This window comes from Eschrichtius robustus, chromosome 13 (assembly GCF_028021215.1).
Source record: "Eschrichtius robustus isolate mEscRob2 chromosome 13, mEscRob2.pri, whole genome shotgun sequence".
Taxonomy (NCBI): domain Eukaryota; kingdom Metazoa; phylum Chordata; class Mammalia; order Artiodactyla; family Eschrichtiidae; genus Eschrichtius; species Eschrichtius robustus.
The window spans coordinates 3,998,152-4,022,426 of NC_090836.1; the positions used below are offsets into that span (position 1 = coordinate 3,998,152).

Consider the following 24,275-nt stretch of genomic DNA (forward strand, 5'->3'; position numbering starts at 1 on the left):
ACATCAGTACAACCTCCCACTATGTAGATATCACTTCCCCTGGTTGTTCTCTGGGGAACTGGAGTTCGGTTGGGTCAAGTAACTTGCGGAAAGTCATACAGCTAGTAATGAGAAGATCCAGCACTTAAACCCAGGTTTTCTGAGTGCGAAGCCCATGCTCTTGTCAAAACACCAAACTTCCTTCCTCTCCAGCTCTAGATGGGCACCCCGTGGGGCTGAGCCCGGGCTGTGAACAGACACAAGGGTAGGAGAGGCAGCCTCTCTTCCTGCTGTGGGTTTGAATCGTCGCGGTAGCCTGACATGGGGTGGGGACGCAGATGAGTGTGAGAGTCGCTGCTTATCGGACCCGGGCTCTGTTTGCAGGGTCATCATTTAACCCCTCTAAGCCTCAGTTTCCTTAAAGAGGAGAATAAGAATGGAGTGTTTATTTCAAAGACTCGTTGGACGATGACAGGACAGGTGCCTGTCTTGGGCTTAGCACAGTGCCGGGCACATAGCAACTGCGCAATACGTTTTAGGGGGAACATGCAAAGAGTTGTCAATCCTCTTAGGGTAAACTAGCTTGGTGAAGGGGGAGATATGCCACCTCCTAGAAGGAGAGTCAGAACAGCGCTGACACCTGTAGATGGATCGGGTGCTGATGTGGGGTGTTCGTGGGTCCCGGTCAGGGTGCCCGAAAAGTGTGGCCATGGGGTTCTTATTTTCCAGTCATCACCATATTCAAGGGGAAGGTGGAGGAGGTGGAGCTGCCCTTGGAGAAGGTGGACATCATCATCAGCGAGTGGATGGGCTACTGCCTGTTCTATGAATCGATGCTCAACACCGTCATCTTCGCCAGGGACAAGTGGCTGGTGAGCCTGCCGCATGCCACCCCTTCGCTGCTCTGCCGGCTGCCGTGCTGCTCTGCCCTACCGCCTGCAGCCTAGGAAGAACACAGCCACCGCTTCCAGGCCCCTCTCTTTAAGCTAGATTTGCTTCTGGGGCCAGAATGAGCTTTCTTAGGTCTAACCTTGGCCTCTTTTGGTATAATTGACACCCATTCTTTGCTGTCCAAAGTCTGTGCCGGTCAACAAGTGCTAGAGACTTGCATGGCTGCCAGAGAGCCCAGCGTGCTTTTGACCTTGGCTTCTCCAGGCTCAAAAGTTAAGACATCTTCCACCGTCCCTCACTGGACATACCTTTGCCCCTCCCCATGTGTCCCATTGACCCCACCTCGGCCCCTTGTGTTTTCCCATGTACCAAAGTCAAAAGTGAGCTTCCCTGCCCAACCCTAGTCCCGGCCAAGGTGACAGACAGTCTGCTGAGTGAGAAATCCTGGCAAGGGGGTGCCTGTCTGGTGACTCTATGTGCAGTTCAAAAATGTGATGTCTTTGTCAGGTGAATAGATTACGAGACCCATTTCTCCACAATTCATCAACAGAAACCTGGAGGGCTTATGTTTCCAGACCGGGCAGCATTGTACGTGGTAGCAATTGAGGACAGACAATACAAGGACTTCAAAATCCACTGTAAGTCACCTTCTGATTGGCTGTTGAGCTTTTTTATTTACTTATTTTTGCGCGTTTGGGGTGGAAAGCGCTTCAGAGGGCCGAGGACGTGCGGCTGCTCTCGCGGACACACCTGCTGTGCCTCTGGAGTTTACCTGTGACGCTTTCTGGAGTCTTCTCTCTGGATGTTTTCCCTTGGTCCCAAGAGTGGGGTTCTACAGAGAGGAAATAAGCAGCGCGGCTGGTGGGAGATAAAGCGGGGAGAGAATGAACACAGTGCGAGTGGAAAATGAACCAAGCAGCAGAAGCCGAGGTTTTGCAGAGCTTTCCGGGGGTCTGGAAGCTGTTAAGGGTCATTTATCCCCAGCGTCCACGCAGGGGCAGGGACTGCGGGGTCTCCAGCCAGGCCAGTCGTTTTTGAACCCGGCTTTTGTACCCTTCAGACTTTTCAGCATAATATTGATTCTGCTTCACGTTAAGTAAAATATGGGGAGAGATGGGGGCTGGGCATGTAGGTGTCGGGGGCAGGCAGGGGACTTATCCGCACCTGTGTTCCTTATGTCTTATCAGCTGAAAACGTGTTCTCTTAGAAAAAAGCCCCCCAGACCCTCCAACGTTTTATCTGGTCCCCAAAGGGTTGTTGTGTTCTATTTCAAGGGTAACCATTCCCCGTGACCCAAACCTGGTTCTCCGCGAGATTAAACGGATTATGTTTTCATAAGGTTTAGAGACAGCTGTGTGTCCTCAGCCAGAACTAAAACGACCAAGGGGCAAAGACCCCCCACACACAAGCGGGCACGTGTGCGATGCAACCAAAGCACGAGCAGAAATTCCAAACGGTCTAATGGGCTCTGCAGATCTGGGTTTCGGCCCCTGCAGTGAGTGCTAAACCCCCTTGGCAAGACTACCTACAGTGGAGGGGTTCCCAGACGGAACAGATGGGCCTCCTGCCCCCAGAGGCTAGGCCTCCAGAGTTCAACAAAGTCTTGTGCCATCTAATCATTGTTTGTGCTGCTGGCGATACCACAGCTGGGCTGTGCCACAGCATGAGTGCATCTGTGTGTGTGTTCACACCCTTCTGGAAATATAAACTCAGAGCATGAAGTTCAGAGATGGGTTCAGGAGAAGACAGAAATGGGACGATCGTCTGAGGCTCTGTGCCCTATGCCTACAGCCCTTCTGGCATCATTTCCAACATTCGATAAACAATGAGAGGTAGGGGGGCTGAGGTTAGATGATCCTGCTGTGAAGTTGGCCAGCCCTGGCTTCACATCCTACGGGTGACCGTGAGCAAATTACCTAACATCTCCGAGACTCGGTCGAGATGAAATCCCCAATCCTGTAGACTTGACATGAGGATTAAGTGAGGTGATATATATTAAGGGACGTGAGAGTTCTTGGTGCTGCATGCACCAGCCTGGTCTCCGAGTGTATCACTAAACCCCTTCCTGCTCATGGCTCTGGCCCCCGAGCCTCACTGCCAAGCTTGTTGGCCTCCAGTGGCTCAGAATCTAGGACAGATGTGCCCTCCTGATAAGTTTCAGAAAGAGCTCAACAGTGAATGTTGATCAAATGCATATATAAATAGGACATATTTTGCCCTGGAGCTGCGTGGTAATGCTGTTTTTGGAGTTCTTGCCGTAACTGTATAAATCGTGTTTGGGGGAGAACATTCAGGCCCATTCTTTGTTCTCACGTGCACTAAATACTGATTGAGCTCCGACCCTCGGCACAGCTCTTTAAGGATCTTCCTCATGGTTTAAAAGCAAACATACCTCACCCTCCTCCTTGCCTGGATCATGGACCTTGGGCTCACGCATCTTGCAGTGAGGACTGGACCAGTCCCGACAGGCGCTGGGGCACTGGCCGCTACTCAGGTACCAGCCCAGGACTGGAGACCATGGGGTGGAGTCTTGTCCTGCCCATTACAATGTTCATACCTTCTGAAGAAGAAAAGAAAATTAAAGGTCAGCCCCATTTTTTCTTGTGGAATCTCTGTAGTCTGTCAACACCACTCCCCCCAAAACGAAAAATCAAACACACCTTTAAATTTTATTTAACATATTCTCAAGTTTTCTATTTAAATGTTTTCTTTTTTAATGCCCTGTTTCTGTTTTTAGTGAAGGAAGCAAGCCCATTTAGAAATCTGTTTTAAATAAACAGGGATTTTGTTTGCTCTGAGCTCTTAATCAAGAGTGAAAGCATAAAGGTTAATGATTGCCAAGGGAACAATTGTAAGCAAATTCCAGTTGGCTCAAGAACCAGCTAAAAAAGGAAAATCTTCAAGTGGGGCAGGAGAGGGAGACACGCCCAGTCCCTTGCAGAAAGGAAATTAAGAAAACAGTTTCTCCCCTTCCCTCCCCGCTTCTCCTCCCCTCCCCTCCTTTCTCAACCACGTGCAATGCGGGAACACAAGCATGAGTGAAATACAGAACCTGCCCTCAATTTGCTCACCGACTACTAGAGAACACACAGAAAGAGAGACATGATTGTCATGTACGAGGCTCACAGCACATATTTTGTTGAGTGAATGAATGAGAAAGTAAATGAAGGAATAGAAGTAAACCAGCAGACAGATGTGCAAGGTGGACGGTTTAACCCTGAGAGAGGAGCAATCATTAAATTTTTTTTTTACTCTGGGGATTTCTAGAATCTCAGAATTGGAAGGAAATTTGGTAGATATTCTATTTGATTTTTTTGCCCAGTACATGAATCTAGAACCTGCTGAGGGTCAGAGGATGGGCACCAGCTTCCCCACCGACGAGAAGATGACAAGGAACCCCTCGTGTAGATTCGGTGGTGCCCGTAGCTGAAGGGTTGAAGGGCAGAACCTCTTGGAGGGCTCAGATGCTCTCCATGGGTTTCCCTTCCACCACCACCCCGACATCCAGAGTTCTATTTCTAGCCGATTTTACGCCAGGAGCTGACTTTGATCTAAGAGCCTAAAATGTATTAAACTATTATACCCACCTTCCTTTCTGTCTAGAGGAGAAGCTGTAAGTGGCACCTGGTGGCACCTGCTCTGATTTTCTCTGAGGCAGTCCCATTTGCCCTAGCAGGGAAGCTCAAATTACTTGGGCCAGGGAAGGGAGGGATTGTGTAGCTACAGGTCTCTCCAATGAAGAGTGAAATTTGTTTTCTGGTCTTTCATATTCCTGTCTTTGTTTTCAGGTTTATTATGTCCTCTGATATATCCATTCCGCTCATAAGCCCATTGGAAGAATTCTTCGTCTCTGATACTGTGATTTTCACTTCCAGCATTTCCATTGGCTCTTTTTTATTGTTCCCATCTCACGGATGAAATTCTTCATCTGTTCATGCATGTTTTTTCCATTAGATTCTTTTTTTAAAAAAAAAAAAACAGGCAGTCTCTCTCTACAGGTTACATTCTTTTTTTAAAAAAATTTATTATTTATTTTTTGGCTGCATTGGGTCTTCGTTGCTGTGCGCGGGCTTTCTCTAGTTGCGGCGAGCGGGGGCTACTCTTCGTTGCGGTGCGTGGGCTTCTCATTGAGGTGGCTTCTCTTGTTGTGGAGCACAGGCTCTAGGTGCGTGGGCTTCAGTAGTTGCAGCACTCGGACTCAGTAGTTGCAGTGCATGGGCTCAGTAGTTGTGGCTCGCGGGCTCTAGAGCACAGGCTCAGTAGTTGTGGTGCATGGGCTTAGTCGCTCCGTGGCATGTGGGATCTTCCCGGACCTGGGATCAAACCCGTGTCCCCTGCACTGGCAGGCTGATTCTTAACCACTGCGCCACCAGGGAAGTCCCTCCATTAGATTCTTTAAAATATTTATTACAGGTACTTGAACGTCTCTGTTAGATAATCCCAACACCTGATCTCTGAGTCTGTTTCTATTGACTATATTTTCTTTTGGTGATAGGTCATATTTTTCTTTCTTTTCCATGTGTCTTGTAATTTTTATTAATGCTGGACCTTGTGAGTAATGCTGGACAGTAGAGACAGATACATAATTTATGCCCAGAGAAGAGCATGCCTTTTCCTCTTCCAGGCCATTAAAGTGGGAATTTTAGTCTATCTGGTCTGTAGTTATGGTAGGTCTGGGCTTTGTTGCTGCTTTAGTTACATTCATTGCACCATAGCATGGTCCTTTTCAAGTTTGTTTTAATACATAAACTAAATTTCACAGGTCCTTCTGATGTTATTTTTTTTAATCCCCAGAAAATTAATTACAATATTTCCTGGTGGCTGATGACCCTCACCTCCCATTCACTCATTCAATAGACAAGACAGAATTACAACAAAAGATTAATGTGCTTGATGTCTATCCTCTCCCATCCCTGCCTCGCGTATGGTAAAGAAGCTAGTGGGAAATGAATGGTCAGCAGAAAGGAGAGAAAAAAATCTAATGATGTCCTGGCTGATCGGTCATTGAATAACTGGAAGTGGGGCAGTCTGGCTGGGGAGATAAGACACGAATTAACCCCTGAGAAGATAACTAAAACACGAGGCATTGTGAAGCAGGGCAGGCTTAAAAGTTTGGGAATACATTCCAATTAAAAAAGCGTTATCCGTGGACCTCTACTGTGCCAGATGCTCTGCTGTAGGTGCTGAGGATACAGGAGGAGAGGGCCCATGGTTGAGAGTCGTTGGGGAAGGTGTCACAATGGCCATTTGAGACTTTTAAGTCCATTTGAAAATTGGACTGGAAGGGACTTCGAAAATCATTTAGCCCGAGGATTTCTAACTGGCTGGAATTGCCTAGGTAGACGTGAAAATTCCAGCTCACTGGGGCGCAAATCTGGAGGTTCTGATTCAGCAGGTCTGGTTGTGGTCCAGGAATCTGTATTTTAAAGAGTGTCCCAGATGATTCTGGAACACAGAACCACTGAACCAAACTCCTCACTTTACAAAACAAGCCAGAGATAAGGGGACTGATCTGCCACGGTCACACAGCTTGGATGGTGGCAAAGCCAGAGCGCAAACCACATAACGACAGCAACAATTGTGTATCAAGGGCTTTCTATGGGCCAGGCACTGTCTTATGTACTTTACATAAATTATCACATTTATTCCTCTTGACAACTCTATAGAGTAACTATCATGATCGTCATCTCCATTTTAAAGAAGAAACCAACTCTTTGGGAGGTTAAATTCTTGCCTAGAGTTGCACAGCAAATAAACAGCAGAGCCCAGATTTGAAGCCCAAAGCCCAGGACTTTAACCATTACCCACATAGACTCTTAGATATCTGCCTAACTTTTTCACTGAACCTTAACTTAAAGCAGGGCCAGGAGAGGGAAAGAGCAGGTACGTGGCTGCAGGTCTCTTGAGAAGGGGTTTTAAACAAAGGCGGTGTGTTTTGGTGTGCATGTTCTATCTGGGTGAGCATGGACAGCTATTTCCAGATTCTAGAAGGAGGTCTTCTCCGAAGCATGTGCTGTTGACACACTTCCCCAAACATAGGTAGGTTCAGCTGGGACTTTGGCACCAGCCTCGTGTATATAATGGGATCTGACTGGCATCTTATCGTCAAGCCAGAATTTCACAAGTGCTCACCCTCTGGGAGATGGTTATTTTCTCGGCCTCTTCTCCCCGAGGAAGGTCTTTGTGTGCCCTTGAAAAGAATCTGAGTAAAAGGAGCACAGCTTTCCCTGATCATTCACACCTCCCTCCTCCCACCCCCCTCTCCTAAATACATGCAGGCTCATGTGTTCCCTAGGGTACCATTCGTTTGGTGAACATTTAAAAAAATTTAATCCTGTAAGATTTTAGAGAAAAGCGTCTCTACTGCAGTGTATTTCTAAACCCCTCTGAATAAACGGACAAGTGAGATTTCAGCTGGCCAGTAACTAAAGACTCCGCTCAGGCACGCTCTGAGCTGTGGGGAGAGCAAATGGCTTTCCTGGTTGCTCTCACGACTGAGTCAGTGCAGCTGAATGAAGGATTAAGACCCAAGCCGGGTTTGAGCCCCAGCTCCACGGTTTCCCTACTGCGGGATATTGGGCCAGATACTGCCTGTGAGCCGGATGCCAGCTTCTGCAAGCCCCTGTTTTCTCATCTGTCGTATGGAGGTATCCTCACGGGGTTGCTGGGGAGATTCAGTGAAGGGTCTGGCCAGGGCTAGGTGATCAATCAATGATTACCATCATTTAAGGGTGATCTTGGACCACCAGACCTGCATTCATTTACTCTCCAACCCTGCATCCTGAATACGTCCCCTGCTTAAAGCATCTTATGAACAGCCCCAAGGGGCCGAGGAGCACTGTGGGGGTGCTTTGTGCCCCAACGGGGGGATATGTCTTATGAGATGGATCCTTAGTGAGAACATCATGGCGTGTGAGAAAGTCGAGGCCTCTCCTGGACCACCCCTGCCCCTGCCCCTCATTTTTTCAGTTGAAAAAATGGAGGTTCAGAGAGGTTAGGAAATTTGCACAAGGGCCTGGCCAGTCAGTGGTGGTGCTGGCATTCAAACTGCAGCCTGTTTCACTGAAAGCCCACGTTTCTTTCTGCCGCTTGAGAGGTTCAGCTGGCGGGGATGGGAGGAGGGAAAGAGATGGGCCTTGTAGGTGTGGAGAACGAATGGAACAAAGGCTCCGGGGTAGAAATGTGGACGGCAGAGGAGAGAGTTCGTAGGAGACTCTGAGGCTCAGAGAGGGGGCAGGAGAGCAGGTACAGGAGAATCAGGAATTTGGGTTCTAGTCCTGACCCTGTGGGAATCTGGCTGTGTGACCTTGGAGAAGTTTCTCAGCCTCTCTGAGCTTTACTTTTCCTAACCCTAAAGCGGGACCTATACAAACGAGATGGTGTGAATGAGCGTCTGGCACATTGCAAAGGTCTCCACCAGGCAAGCAACTCTCCTGTCCTCAGGCAGGGGAACACAAGCTGCCCCCCACCCTCTAGGACTCAGGAGGGTCGGGAGACTTCTGGGGGTCCCGCTGCCAGCCCTCACTCCTCGCTCTGTTCCCACAGGGTGGGAGAATGTCTATGGCTTTGACATGACGTGCATCCGGGACGTTGCCATGAAGGAGCCCCTGGTGGACATCGTGGACCCAAAGCAAGTGGTGACCAATGCCTGTTTAATAAAGGTCTGCAGACGCGTCTTGCTCGGGCCTGGGTGTGCGGGGACCTTGCTGTGCCACCTGGATCCTTGGGCCTAGAGTAAAGGCCACGCCAGCTGCTGCAGGGCCCCAAGCTGTGAGGCAAGGTCACCTTGGCCAGAGCCTCTGGCAGCCCATGGTGACCCGTCAGAGCCGGCACTGTCACTGAGCAGAGCTGGGGCGAGAGAGCCGCTGGACTCCACGTGGCACAGGTGGGGGGTGGTCGGTGCATGTCCCTTGGTGCTGTGAGGGGGGCAGGGGTGTCGGGTGGGCTTGGAGGAGCATGAGAGGGAGGACATCCTGGAGGCTCAGGTCGGGGGAAGCCCCTCCATTCCGAGGGGGCCGGCCTCTCAGGCACGAAGTCCCACACCTCAACCCGCTGTGTAAGCAGCCTCACGCCCGCCCCTCTAAGCACACCTGTGACCCGGCCGCGCGAGGCTCCCCTCCTCCTGAGTGCCCTTGCTGGTACGGGCCCTCACGGCTTGTCCTCCGAGGCTTTCTTCAGCGCAGACGGAGAACAGCTTGCCGGCATCCTCGGCAGACCCGTCCTCACCCAGTGCATTCTTATCGCTAACTATCCAGACGTGCCGAACTTGCCAGGGTACAGATCAAAGCCCCCCGACACCTCCCCTCCCTTCCAGCCCCACACTCCTCCTAGAGGCAACCGCTGTCCACAGGAGGAGCTGATCTTTCCAACCCTTTTTCTAAGTATCTGCATTTACATGTGCTAATTTATCTGCATTTGCGTATGCTAATCTATCCTGTCCAACGATGGAACACTCTTGACATTTCACTGCTTTTTTTAAAGTCTAGAAAGACATCAGTCTCATAGGCTTCAAGTTAATGTTTTAATCGAAGAGTCTGGGTTCACTGTGTCAGCTGTCGTCAGCCCTCCCAGCCCTCATCTTGCTGAGGCACACCTGCCTGCCCTGGTCCTGTGCACATCACTGCTTTTTCGGGAACGCTGGGGGGACGCGACGGGGAAGAGCCCAGGGGTGAGGGGAGGTTTCTGCAGGACTGATGCAACTGGCTGCCTTGTCCAGGTGAGAACGGTCCCTCGTCCCTGGTCACAGTCTTCCTGAGAAGAAACGCAAGCCTTGTCACCATGGCATTTAAAAGGGACCTCAGAGGACAGATAGAACTAGATGTACCTCGTACAGGTCCCATCAGATAGACGCCGCCTCCCTTTTGGAACATCCTGCCCGAGGATTCTGGCTCCAAGTCTAAGCCTTGGCCTCGCACCGAAGGGTTTTGCTGCTTCTTAACTCGGCCCTTTCTGAGTCCAGGCAGGGTTGATGAGGAGCAAACGTCCTTTTATTTCTTCCCACCAGCCCCTCTGTCCCCGAAGCCTCTCTCTCTGGCTTCCCAAACAAGATCCAGTAAAGTACACCCCAGATAACTCACCCATAGTGCAAAACATTGCTGCCAATATTGTAGTATGAGTAGAAATCTCCTGGTGCAACTGACTGCCAAAATGACGCATGGCAGCTGTATGGAACCGATAGGCGTCTGCCCATGGTGGCGTGGGGATAAGATTCCTTCAATGTGCTCGGGCCCTGGGTCGCTCTCTGCCCCTGCCCTGCAGGTGTGGCCACGGCACTTGTGCACGTCCATGGCTGGTCCCAGACTGGCCTGCTCTGTCCCCTCCTCCTTCCTCTCCCCGCTCCAGCCAGGAACAGGCAAGGGTCTCTCCTTGGTTACACCTGAGTGCAGCCTGGGACTGTGGGTATGGGGGGGGGGCTGGAGCTCTGGGCCCTTCATGCCTGTCACCTTTCTTCCTGAGTTCTGAGAAGGGCAAGGACGGCTGTGTTTGCTTCTGCCACCAGGAGAGCCGTCCGTCAGCTCTCGCTAATGTGCTCAGCACCATCTTCCCGGGGAAAACACTTGCCCTTCTTCACACACTTAATTGCTATTTTCATCGCTATTAACGTTGCGGCTTGTGACACTTTATTATAATTAAGACTCTGTTTTGACCAGACTTCTGCTCTGAGACATCCATTTGTAACATGATGTAGCGATGGGGACAGCATCGGCCGGGGCGCCTCTGAGTCACTGATGCCTGTGGAGCCCTGCGCCTGGTGGGGCGGCCTGAGGCCGAGCCAGGGGTCTCGCTGGGGTCTCAAAGAGGCTGCGGCGGCTGCTGAAAGAGGAAATCCTTCTGGCAAAGGGATCAGGCCTCTGGGGGCCAGGATAATGCGTCTGCCTCTGGACACTTTGGGCCTGAGAGGAGGGAGGGCCCTGACCAGAGGCCTCTGTGTCTCTGAGGCCCAGCCACCGCTGACTCACCCACACAGGCTGCCTGTCCCCACCCCAGAGACCAGCAGTCTCCTCCCTCGGGCCCATTCTAACGCAGATCATACTTCCAGCCTGGACGGTTTTTGTTCCTTCAGAGGCCCCTATTAAGATGCAAATGTCCGTAGGACCTAGAGAACGCTGTCAGGGCATTGGGGGCTGACATCGGTATCTGAGACCCTATAGAGGCGGAGTCCCTGATAGAGGGGGTGTTTCTGTGTGTGTGTGCGCGCGCGCGTGTGCAGGTGCACCATTGCTCTGTGCACGCTGAGAGTGGTGAAGAAGTGAGCAGAGGACAGAGGAGAAAGGAACCAGGTCCAGATGAGTCACGGGGTCTACTTCCCAGTCTCTCTCTGAGTCCAGGCCAAGAGGCTTGGATATTTTTAGGTAAACCATAGAAATTCATGGAAGGCTCTAGATGCAGGGAGTGGCATAGTGTGAATGCATCTCAGAGAGATTAGTTGGTTGGTCTGAAGGAGAGGCCTGGGGAGGGGATGGGAAGGAGAGTCCTCAGGCAGGGAGACAGTCTTAGGAGAAGAGTGATGAGTGTCAGGGGTTACATCGCTCGCTGAGGGCGCACAGACCATAATGTCCAGACCCCGCGTCTAAAGGGCTCCAGTCTAATGGTGGGGACAGGGGCAGAGGTGGTGAGACCCCTGAGATGAGCCAGAAGCAGGGTGGAAAGACCTGGCGAGGCCCGTGGCAGAGGGCGCCTGAGAGAAAGGGACAGGGACCTTGGAAGGAGCCTGGAGCCTGGCGGGCTGGCCCCAGTGGAGAAGGAGAGGAAACGTCAGTGAGTGTAGACAGCGTGAGCCCAGCCCAGTGGACCCTGCCGAAGCCCTTAACAAAATCACAGTTAAGCACAGCTGCTCTAAGAGTTTTTGGGCTGGAGGGACCTGCAGACACGTGGCCGAGAGGGATGGCAAACGTCATAAGCTGACAGGTACTGGGGCTAAAAAGATTTCCCCAACGGGGGCAATGGCCCAAACTAACAGGGTGACATGTAATGAAGGACCCTCCCCGCTGCACTCGGGTCCCAGAGAAAAGGATTATGCGAGGGATGTTGTGGGGAGGGGCTTGGCCAGCGGGAGCCGGCAGGGTGCGCTTCGAGGTCAGAGGCTGCTAGAAGTGGGTCCCAAACCAGGAGGGTGAAGGCGTCAGAAGTCATGACTCAGGAGAGGCAGTTTATGCTGGAGAAGAAAAGGTTTAGGGGACCCACGTGAGCAGGAACGGGCGTTGGCTTGTTCCGTGGGTGGAAGTTACAGAGGCTGGTGTGGGCCCTGCTCGCTAGTTCTGAAGCAGGACCTACTGACTGGAGACATGGGGAAGGCTTGGCCGCCTGGAAGGCGGTGAGTGCGTCCTCCCAGGCGGAGTGCAGGAGCCCACGGCGGCCACTACCTGGGCACGCTCCCCAGGGCTCTTGCATTCTCGGGGCAAAAGGAGACTGGCTTTCTAACCCCATCGAATTCTGCACGCCTGACCCGGGCTCACAGGGACCTTTAGTCCTGTTCCCCGTCCTTGGGCTTGCATCTGAAGTGATGTCACCGACTTCGAGGGCTCCCACAGTCCCCTGCACCTGCAGTCCCACCTTCTTCCCAACCGACATGAGGATGTCACAGCTGCCAGCCCGCACCGTGACAAGGCTCTGGGCTGGCTGGCTGCCTTGACCTCACCTGCGCCTCTGTCCACTGCCCTCCTGTGGAGACAGGACTTGGCTTTGAAGTCCCCAGGATGCTTTGCGTCAGGTTTTCCTTTATTCATCCTAGAAACGTGTAGAGATAAAAGTCTCTGTCTCTTCGCTGCTCTTGTTTCCCCACCCGGAGACCCCTCTCTCCTGGTCATTCCCAACATCTTGCATCATCCGGGTCTCAGGGGCGCCCCTGGGAACCGTTCCAGGCACACAGGTGTCTGTCTGGCCCGTACAGAGCTTTCAGGACAGAGGTCTCTGCCATACAGCCCGGCAGTGGGAGGTTCTTCCTTAGAGCTCACTGAAGGCGGTCTGGATGCCTCCCGGGCCTTGGAAGGTTTGCTCGGTCTCGCTGGAGCCGGCCAACGACAGGTCAGCATCCTTCACGCGGAAAGAACAGCACGTTGCAAACCATTGTTCATTACTCCTGCTCCCACGCAAGATTGATTTTCAGCCACTTCCCGGCTGAAACTGTTAGAATTATTAGTTCCTTGTGTTGTCCATTCCTAGCTAGAACTGAAAAATTCTCACCTCTTATTTCCCCCTTTCATTTTTTTTTCACTGTCCGGGCTTGTGATAAATGGTCAGTCGACTTCCCCAGGCTCAGTCCGTGACTGTGCGGGCTCGGTCCTCACCCCTGAGATAATACTCTGTACCTCGCGTTGCTGGGGAAGGAGTAGTCAGGTCTGCCGGAATCTGGGAGGGCTCGACAGAGCACACGCTGCTGCTTTGATTCAGTGGGTCTGGGATGCCCTCCCCTCCCCTCCCCACCCCTTGGAACTTGCCCCCCCCCCCCCCCCCGGCGATGCTGATACCGTCCTCCAGGGACCACACCGTGAGAACAGCTAGATGCACCAGTGATGCCGAGGTGGACGGCTCTGAGGGTATCTGGGTTGGGTTTACGGCTGCTCTCATTCACCCTCCTCTCCTCTCCCCTCCCCCGCATCAGCACTCATCCCCGGCAGATTTACCTTCCTAATTCTGCTGTCCTAAGGCTCTGACTCAAATCTGTTTGCGGCATTGCCTTAGCAGACCCCACCCTAGAAAGGATGGAGGAGGTCATGGGGAGGGGGGGTGGGTGGGCCTGGGAAGTCCCCCTGAGGGCCATGACACCCTGGGGAGTCTGCCATCCATAGTCTCCCTGGGGAGTGAAGCTGAGGACGGCCCAGACCCGGTGGAGGCACTAAGGGTCCGCGTTCTCTCTTCTCTGGGCTGCAGGAGGTGGACATCTACACGGTGAAGACGGAGGAACTGTCCTTCACATCCGCCTTCTGCCTGCAGATACAGCGCAATGACTACGTCCACGCCCTGGTCACCTATTTCAATATCGAATTTACCAAGTGCCACAAAAAAATGGGGTTTTCCACAGGTGAGCCTTCCACTGGCCTTCCAGACCCTCCTGGCCTCGTGCCAAGGCTCTGTGGGACGTGACCTCCCCGGCCTGGACGTGGGGCAAGGGCCGGGGGCATCAGCCAGGGGCCCTCACTCGGCACCTCCTAAGCCTCTCCAGCCGTGGAGGAGTCGCACGTCCCCAGGGCTTTGGCTGCCCGAGGAGAAGGTAAAACACTTGTGGCTGGAGTGGGCAGAGCTGAGAGCAAGTGTCGGGTGGGGAGAGGCAGGCGTGGAGGCCACCTTTCAAATGCACGTTTGTTCACTTAGTGTTTCCCGAGCACCTTCTGTGTGGGTGGAGGATACGGAGGGGAACAAGATCTCTCTCTGTCCGCTGCCACGCCTCATGACAGGTTCAGCGTCTGCTTCCCTAGGCTGCAACCTGTCTCTACGTCTCCTTCCTGTCTTCCCAGCTTCTGCCCATCTTCATTAAGTCCCTGACGTGCTCCAAGCTCCTTCAGAGGTGCCTCATTGCCTGTAGCAGATAAGCCCAGATTGCTCAGCCTGGTAAATGGCAGGGGGTTGGTGCCCTGCCCGGCCCCACCCCACTTCCCCAGCCTCATCTCTCAGCACCCCACCCCTTCGCTGCTGCTCACGCAGCCCAGCACGCGCTGGCCTTGCAGCTCTCTGCACCCAGGCGTCTTCAGCCCCTCGGCCGTGGCCTCTGCGTGCCCCAACCCCTCGTCCATCCAGGGGGCAGGAGGGTCTTCTGTCAGATTTGTCTCCTTCCCTCCTGTATTTGTCTGCTGGGGCCACTGTAACCAAGTATTCCTCATGGTTCTGGAGGCCTCTGGAGTTTTCTCCTGAGGCCTCTCTCCTTGGCTTGCCAACGGCCGCCTTCTCGCCGTGTCTTCACATGGCCCTTCCTCTGTCCTCATCCCTGGTGTCTCTGTGAGTGTCCTAATCTCCTTGCTCTACGAGGGCACCAGCCAGATTGGATGAGGGCCCACACTAAGGGCCTCGTTTTAACTAAAGACATTCTCTCCAAATACGTTCATATTCTGAGGTCCTGGGGGTCAGGGCTCCAGCACATGAATTCTGGGGGGAGACGATTCAGCCTATGGCAACTCCCCCATCCCTCTCCTCACCTGGCCACCTCCGGCTCAGGCTGCACCTCTCAGCTCAGGTATTATGATCCTCTCCTTCCCTCTAGGGTCAAGGTTAGGCCTCCTTCTCCGGGCTCCCTAACATCCTGTGCTTATGTCTGTCATGGCCACGCCTAAAGTGATACGGGTGCAGTCTAACAAAAAGATAACAAAAGGGTATAAAAAGGGGCATAAAGAGTTAAGGAAAAAGACCTCTCCCCCATCCATCCCAATCCCATGCCTGAGAGGCATATTTGTTAACGATTTATTTCGTAGCCTTCCAAAAAATTTCAGTGGTGCACAAGCAACTACATACCTATATACACTTTTTTTTCATTTTTTTATTTGAAATAATTATAGACTCACAAGAAGTTGCAAAAATAGTATGTAGATTTCTGTGAACCGTAGACCCAGCTGCCTCCGCTGGTGGCATCTTCCATGACAGGGGTACGACATCCAGCTACACTTTTCTTGGAAACACAGGTCGGCTCGCACCATACACACTGCCCTCTGCTCCCTGTCTTTATTTAACCATGTGTCTTGGAGATGCCGCCATAGCCACACGGAGATATATCCAATCTCTTTTTTTAAACAACTACCCGGGATTCCAATGTAGGCTGTGCCATTATTCACTGAACATTTCCATCGTTTTCTGCAGACCTGGGTCTCCCCACCGCTGGGCTCACATCTCATCAATCTCTGCCTTCCTAGCTCCTCCCAGCGGGGTGTGGCTCAGAGATTTCTAAACAAGTCTCTGTTCAATGCGTTTATGAAGCTAGGATTCCTGCCCTGGGCATGTGTTCATCCTGACCACTCATGGGAGGTCTTCCTGGGAATTGGGAGCTTGTCGCCGGGGCTGAGTGAGCGTGCACGTGGCGGGGATAGGTGAGTTCTACCAGAATTTGAAGATATGATGATTCACTTCCTGAAGCCATGGTGCCAATGGTCCTCTTTCACGTGGTGACAGTGATCCCATTTGATCATGTTGTTTAATCCTTCGTCTGTGTTGCCCAGTTTTCTGATACCTTGTTTGATGTATTTTACATCTATACAGATGAATGATACTGGGTCTGTAGATTTGTTTTCTTGTGATCGCTCTCTCTCTGACTTTGCCAGCAGAGTAATTCTGATCTCATAGAATAAGTTGGGGAGTGTTTCCTCCTCCTTTATCTGCTGGAAGAGTTTTTGAAGGATCAGTGATATTTCTTTTTTAAATGCTTGCTGGAATTCCTTAGTGAAGGCACCTGAGCCTGGAATTTTCTTGTGGGAAAGAACGGACAAGAGACTTCACCTAATCCCTCACAGAAGGGCTTTTTCCAGAGTTGGTGTCTCCTGACCATCGAGACCAGGGTCTTCTGGTCTCCATCAGCCAGGCCAGCGCTGGTGCCTCCTCATCCTGGGGAAGACCAGAGGGCCCCGATCCGGGTCGCTGTCAGCTGCTACCCTCCCTACGGGAGCAGCAGACGAGCTTATCTTCTCGGTGGGTGCGCAGGAACAGCCAGCAGGGGGAAGCGATATTTTACCTGGACCTTGAAGGATGGGTGAGACTCAGCTTTGCGATGGTGAGGATTGGGGCAGTGAGGGCTGAGGAACAGCCCGCTTCAGGACGGTGCCTGTGACTGGAGGCCAGGGATGGAGCCACGGTGGCTGGCTCTGCTTCCTCCATCCCTGGTTGATGCCTCCCCCAGGGCCCGCCCGGCTGCAGGTGATGGGAAAGTCAGGCGGCAAGGGTACTCTGGAAAGAGTTCTGTGTCTCTAAAGCCTGGGCTCCAGCCCCGTAGCTCCAGCCTGCGTTTTTCTTTCCCTGAGATGATCTGTTTCCGGTGGATGACAGTGTGGTTTTGGTCCAGCAAGTAGCAGACGTCTTTACCATCTTGGCCATCTTTACCAGCTGGCATGGCTTTGGCAGTGGGCTCTACTCAGACCCTCTGCACTCTGACCAGCAAGGAAAGAATATTTCTTCTTTGTTTTTAAGGACCTCAGATGCGCAGAATTAGATTAATCCTAATTCGTGGTTCATGACATACTACCATCGTGGGATCATGCACAGTTCACTTTTGGCTTATTTTTTAATTAATACAAGGGACACCTGTGAACTTGCCACCTAACTCAGTAATAGATTGTAAATAAAGTGTTATTAATTAGAATGTAATAGTAACTAGAATGCATTATTAACTAGAAGGTAATAATTCTAATTATAATTAGAATGTAAATACATTAGTTAATATCAAGAGATAAACTATTGTTAATTAGAATGTAAATATTAACCAGAAATACATTATGAATAAATATAATATGATTATGCTTATAATTAATAAATGCAAGTAAAGTAATTCAGAGTCACATAATAAATCCCTGTGAGCTCACCATCTAACTCAAGGACTTAAATACTACCAATAGCTTTGCGGCTACCTGGATGGTCCCATCTTATCCCCTCCCGCCACATCGCCTCTAAATGAACATTGTCCTGAATGTTCAGTTCCTTATCCCCTGCTATTTTAAAAAAGTTTTATCACGCGTATGTGTAGGCCTAAACAAGGTATCGTTTGGTCTCAGCTGGCTTTGAACTTCAGGCGAAGTGCAGCCGGCTGTAAGCGGCCCCTCCCCATCGGCCCCCAAGGTTTGCAGCTGCTCCGAGAGACCCACGCGAAAGCACGTCACGGATTGTGCAGCTTGAAAACAGTCCCCGTGAATGGCGCTGGTGTCTGCCTGCTGCGGCTCCGGGCAGAAGCCGCTGCAAAGGGACACAAGCACCCAGGGTTCCAGGCGGTGCCAGCACAGCTGCCCCGCCCCTTGGACACAGCCTCGGAGGGCGGGGTAGGAAATGGGAACTGGGCCCCCTGGGGCTACCGTGTAGCGGCTGGAAGGGCAGTACCCAGAGTAGAAGCAGGCCTGCGCTAAGTCCTAGTTTTTCCAGGAAGCCGCAAGGCAGGGCGATCAGGCCGTGGAGGTGGTCTTAAGTGAGCTCCTTTCCGGGCCTGGGGCTCATTATGAGTGAAATGACATGGTTGGACCTCGACTGCCTGGCAGCCCCTTCCCAGCTTTGCCACCCTGTGACACTGAGCCATTTTCTCAGGTCAGAGAAGCTTCTTCATGCATAGTCTTTAATTCTCCAAAAAGCCTGTGAACCCCCTGGGGAACAGAATTACAAATTTACAGCTAGAAAAAGTATTAAATTCGAGAAAGAACTACCAGCCACTTAGCCACTGGGAAGAGAAAGAGGAAGCAGGATTCCACTCGCTCTCCAGAAGCACCAGGAAAACGCTTCCTGTGAGAGGCCCCAGCCACTTGTTCCACAGACCCCTGTGCACCCCACCCCCATCCTCGGTCACAACTCCCACCGGACTTTATGGCCAGCTACCTGAGTGTCTTCTCACTTAGGCTGCAGGATCTCAGGGGGCAGGGCTGTATTGGCTGCTTTCCCCCACATTTAGGACCACATCAGGCACATGGCAGGCATCCTGAGTGGATGTCTGCTGAATGAATGAATGACTGAATGAATGCATGCATGAGTGAATGTATGAATGAGTGAATGAATGAATGCCTGAATGAGTGAATGCATGCGTGAGTAAATGTATGAATGAGTGAATGAATGAATGCCTGAATGAGTGTGTGAATGACAGTACGGTCATAACAAGGAAGCCTGAAAGCCACTTACACTATCTTGAAGGTTGTAGTTGGGGCAGAGCGGGAGGGAAAGTCTTGTCCACTGACCAGAACTCTGGATGTCGTGGTCCACAGTGATACTGAACGCTCACCCTTGTGCACAGCAACTTTCTGGAGAATCCCTAGAACGTTCCAGACCACGACAATGAGGCAGCACCGCTTTACAGGCCCGAGCCATAGTTGATGGATAAATGAAATGATATACCACTTTCCACAATGATTAAATAACCACCTAATGCAATGGCTTAGCAATACCCTAACCTGGGCCTGCTATGTTACAGATAAGGGGACCATATAATTCATCTTTCAAATGAGGACACTTTGAGAGTGAAAGGGAGAGTAAAACGGTCCTGGGCACAGCAGGAGGCTGGTCACGCTCAGTGTGTCCTTTCCCCTTCCCATCACCTATCCTCACAGTCCCTTGGGAGATAAACTTTCTGCAGATAAGGAAAATGAGCCCCAGGGTCACAGTGCAAATGCATGGCAAAGTGGAGACTGGACACTGGGCCTACTGTTGCCTAATTAAGTGTCTCTTCCACTGACAACCCACCCAAGAGATGTATTAGATGTAAATGATTGAGTCTGCACAGCAACTGGCTGTGTATCTGCAACACCTGGGGGGAGACTTTTACGTCTCGGCAAGCCTGCCCCCATCTCACACCCCAGAATTACTGAATTCAAGTCTCTAGACTAGAGTCAGAACATCTGAATTGTCATCAACTTCTCCTGGACACCTTGATGGAGAACCTGCATTGAGAAAACTGCTTTAGCAGTGAGTCCGTGGCCCCATCATGGAAATGAGATGTTTGGGGAAGTTCTTAACCTTTTGATGTTGATGTCAAGGGGAAATATCACTCTCCTTCAACCCAAGGCTGGTGTCTTTTGGGGAACCAACATCAGAGGTGGACTTCTGGGCTCGCTGGCTGGCAGAGCTGCGCCAGTGAAGTCTCTGGGAGTCTCACAGGCATCTGATTAGGAGGCAGAAGGAAGCTGCTGGAATCTCCTTGCCTGAAGGTCTTTAAGAACAGGAGAGACACCTGTCTGGGTTGGCGTGGGTGGCAGCGGGGGTGAGAGTGCTGTCAGTCACGCGCTGCCATTCTCCACGCACCCCGGAGACGATCTTTTGACGATTCGTTTAGATGTCGTTGGAAGGGAAGGTGCTGGGAGCAGGTGGAGTTCGCCTGTGGACCGCAGTATGCCTTGGAGGCCGGGAAGGCCGGGTGTGTTTGGGGATCCAGGATCCGGGCGGCACAGGCTCTATGTTCATGACCCTCCTTCAAGCCCTTCCAGATCCTCCCCTCCACTAGACCTTGAGTTTGCATCGATTTCCTAAAGGCACACATCGAAGGCTACTCGAGTATCCAAACCACTGACATTTGATCAAGCTAGTTCATTGCAAAGGACACAGACAGACAGACTCTTCATCACCATTAAAATAGATCTTGGGGTTTGAACGATCTTGGTCTGACTGGGTATAGGATAAATCCCCAGTCAGGTTTTGTGTGAACTCCTCTGGGCTGGACCGCAGGTGTGCATACGGTCGTGGGACAGCCCCAATCCTTCCTGTGATTCAAACTCTGCCTTCTAGTGATTCTCAGGGCCTAGCCTTTGTTCCAGAGCCGTCTCTAAGGCCACATATAAGTCTTTCCATGTGACAGCCTTTGAAGTATTTGAAAGGCACTTATTACATCCTCCCCAAGTCTTCCCACCTTTAGCTCTGGTCCTAAGCAAAGAGGGAATCAGTGTTAAGGAGTCCTGCATCCTGGTGGAGGGCAGTAAGAGCCTGAAGGGCAAGAGGAACTGACTGTAAGACGGGTTCTTCTCCAACCCTTAGGCTCCAAAGCCGCAATGCCACCGAACACCTCTGGGTAACTTGAAGCGTCACAACACGCCCCCTCTGGGGCTTTTTACCTTCGTTCGTTTATTCGGTACTCACAGACCTAGCAAGGGTGGTGACGGGCTCTGAGGATAGAGCAGTAAGCAGACCCCGGCCCTCACGGAGATTGCAGTCTTGTGGAGGACACAAACACGTAAAAAGAGACAGAGACGGTTATGCAGGGGCATGACAGCCGCCGTGGTAACATAAGCCCAGGGTGCCCTTAATCCAGCTGGGTCAGGCAAGGCTTGCCCAAGGATGTGACCTTGAAGAATGAGGAAGGGAGAGGCTGGTGATGAGGGAGGGAAGAGTGTCCCAAGGACGGCTGCTGCTGAGGAAGGGGGTCCATAAGACAGGACCCCTCATCTAGTTGTAGAATTTGTAGTGTGCCCAGAGGGATGGATGGCATTTCATGGCAAATACAGGGGAGGGGAGGTGCAAGCCTCAGTGTGGCTTTGGATCATGCATGAGATGTGGGTCCGTGGAATGAGAATCATCCCCAATTTCTATTCATCCAGGTAGGAAGGCACGGCTGAAACCCCAGGGCAGGCCTGGGCCAAGGGAACTAGGATTGGTTTTAGGACAGAGAGGCAGGCAGGGAAAGCTATTTGTAGGATTGGGGTATCTGGAATTGGCGAAACTGGCTTAGCCGTGGAGTTGGCATGAACGGTGTCATTTAAGGGGAGACAGGATGCACCACCCTCCAAATCTCTCCCCTACAATGTCTGAAAGTCTTCACTCTGTTGAAGTAATGAAAAACAGTGGCACTGTGAGATGCGTGTGTTAATGCCGCCCCTTGTATGACTCTGTAATATCAGCTTGTTTCTCTTCTGGTCCCCAGCGAAGACCCGCAGTCCCGAGGTTGGGGGGGGGGGGCTTGACCCCGGGAGGAGTCCCTGGGCTGAGCGGGGCGTCCTGCGGGCTTGGAGCAGGCGCAGGGGCTGGGTGCCTGACCCAGCGAGAGTGCTAGCTGGGGTGTTCAGCAGCGTCCGGGCGGGGTCCCGGCCCCTCTGGAGACGTCTCCTCTAACTCCTCCTCCTTGTCATCCTTCAGCCCCTGACGCCCCCTACACCCACTGGAAGCAGACTGTCTTCTACTTGGAAGACTACCTCACTGTCCGGAGGGGGGAGGAGATCTACGGGACCATATCCATGAAGCCAAATGCCAAAAACGTGGTGAGTGCTGAGGCAGCCTCTGTGAGGCCGGGGTCAGAGAGGAGGAGGGACCCCGGAGGCCGGCTTCCAGGGAGCTGCCAGGACCCACTCACTCGCCCGGGTGCCTGGCTGCCTTGGGCACAACCAGAAAAGTTACAGGGGAAGCGGTAAGAAGGCGGGTTTGGATGGGATGGCCTCCTTCAAGGACTCCCACCTGGACCCCTTAAGACTGGGGAACTGGAGCCTTTCTGTAGGACACCCTGGGGACCCTCCCAGCCGTGAGGACAGCTTCCCGCCCTTGGTGGGAGGTGTTTTGAGAACAGAGGCTGTGGCCACGGACTTTGCCTCATTTAGGACCAGCTGAGCCAGGAAAGAACAGTGTGTGGTGGCTTGGAAGACCAGGTTCGCATTCCTCAGGCTGGCCTGGGGGGCTGGAGGCCGTGTGAGTCTTTCTGAGCCCCCTGGGGTGCGGGCACGTGCCGGGCAGGCGCCGAGGGTGCTCTGTGGCTTCCGCCGTGGGAGACTCAACCGCCCCACTTCTCCCGGGATGAAACCAGAGGGAACATCTGTGTATTCTAACAGGAAGGACTTAGGTTAGAAATCAAAGGCCTTCCCGTGAGGGTAACGAGGCACCGGAAGAGGCTCCCGAGGACTGGTGGTGGGGAGTGGCGTCCCGGGCTGGAAAACCGTAGCGGCGCAGAGGCGCCCGGCCCTCTGCCTGCGGGGAGGGGGGCGGTCCCCGCCTCCTTCCGCGCTGATGCCCTGGCTCCTCCTTCCTTGCAGCGAGACCTCGATTTCACAGTAGACTTGGATTTTAAGGGACAGCTGTGCGAAACATCTGTATCTAATTACTACAAAATGCGTTAGCACACGTGGGAGGCTGCAGAGAGCGAGCGAGCACGGAAACTCACCTCCATCTGAGGCGCCGCCACAAGGGACCCTGTTTGCAGGACTACACGCTCCAAACCGGAGTCTGACACTCTGCCCTTGAGATTGGTGAACTCAGCCGGCCTCCTGAGGGCCCTGCCACTGGACAGAGGGCCTCCAGCTCCTCGGCTCTGCTCTGGGGGCCCTTCTCAGAGGCTCTGTCGTCCCGACAGAGAGCCACGGCCAGCGCGGCAGCCGGGCCCCGATGGAGGAGTCCACGCGTGTCCCCATCGTCCTCCTTAACCGTGACTCTCGGACCTTCAAGTTTTGCATGCTGCAGGCATCTAGGACAGATCGCTTCACTAGACCCTGGAGACTGGCGTCTTTGATAGCATAAGGCAGACTCTGTGCGTGCGGCGGTGCGCGGACAGCATACCTATTAGTTCCTTTACCCGGCACGCTGGTATGTGCTTGCAGATACAGCCAAGCGGCAACGTCTGTGTTCATCCAGGGCTGTGTGCGTGTGTGCGTGCGCGTGTGTGCGTAGAATATATATTACTCTCAGAGGAGATTCTGTTGCTTTCGAATAGGAATTTGTTTTGTGATTAGTTCTCCCCCTTCCCCACCCCTTCCCAGCTATGAAATGTCCTCTGTACTAGCTCCGGTCTCCTTTTGACTAGACTGTGGCTCCGAACCCTGGACGTAGGACCATGCACTCCGTGGGCGCTCAATAAATGCACATGAGAGCGAAGCGATGGGGCGGCTGTTTTCTCGGCGCTCTGGGCAGGGGGGCGGGAGGAGGTCAGAGGCCACAGTGGAACAGAAGATCCAATCGTGCTGCTCCCAAAAGGAAGGTAGCTCCTTGGTAAAGGGAGCCTTGAAGCTAGGACCAGTCCAAGGGCTTCTCCCTTGTGACCCTCAGGGGTGGGAGGAGAGTCCTGCAGCTGGGGTGGGGGGGGACATGAGTGAACCTCGAGTGCTCCAGAATGGGAGGCGACGTGTAGCCTGGAGAGAGGCCAAGGTCGGGGCGGGAAAGGCTGGGAGGGTCCAGAGGAAGCAGGAGATGGTAGCTGAGCTCACGGTCCTGGGCTGCTAGTTGTGAGACTAGGGCAGGGTCTGAGGGCAAGGCCGGTGGAGGGACGGTCCAGGGCGTGGTGGTGGACAGTCTCGTTCCTGCTCCCTCACCCCATTACTGGCTGCCTAGGTGGGTGTCCGCCCTGGCCTGCACCCTCCCCATCAATGGGACGCCCCCCCACGTCTTGAATAGGGCACCCACAGAGCCCAAGTGAAAGAACTTGGGTCCTGGAGGTGACATCCTAGGTTCTACGGAAGCTCCCTTCCCCAGAGTGGTTGCTAAATCTCCAGTTCCCAAAACGATTTCTGCCCTGCCACCTCTACCCCTTTAGACTCTGGTCCCATCGTGGAGAGGGCAGAGCCAGATGGGGGCCTGCCGGGTCAGCAGAGGCCTGGGATTCTTCGAAGGCCCAGAATGTTCCCTCCTTGAGAAGGAGCAGAAGCTTTGAGCTACTGCAGGGGCCTCAGGGAGGTGCCTGGTGACCCCTGATGCCCTCCTGGGCTGGAGAGAGCCCTGGGCAGGCAGAGCTGGTCCTCCAGCAGGGGTGCCTCATCCCATTGTCTGCAGGTCACACACTGTGATTGCATTTGCCATCCGGCTCCAAGGGGCAGGTGTGCCCTGGGCCAGGCAGGGCCTCTGGA

General features: G+C 52.9%; 1 protein-coding gene across 1 annotated transcript in view; it reads left to right on the forward strand.

The window, feature by feature from the left end:
* Positions 1–22,559, forward strand: part of PRMT8 (protein arginine methyltransferase 8) — an 83,623-nt gene extending 61,064 nt beyond the window's left edge. The window contains exons 5-10 of the mRNA XM_068560158.1: positions 709–851; positions 1,421–1,508; positions 8,416–8,531; positions 13,741–13,891; positions 21,592–21,713; positions 22,476–22,559. Coding sequence (XP_068416259.1) covers positions 709–851; positions 1,421–1,508; positions 8,416–8,531; positions 13,741–13,891; positions 21,592–21,713; positions 22,476–22,559 — 704 coding nt within the window. The remainder of the gene's footprint in view (positions 1–708; positions 852–1,420; positions 1,509–8,415; positions 8,532–13,740; positions 13,892–21,591; positions 21,714–22,475) is intronic.
* The last annotated feature ends 1,716 nt before the right edge of the window (positions 22,560–24,275 follow it).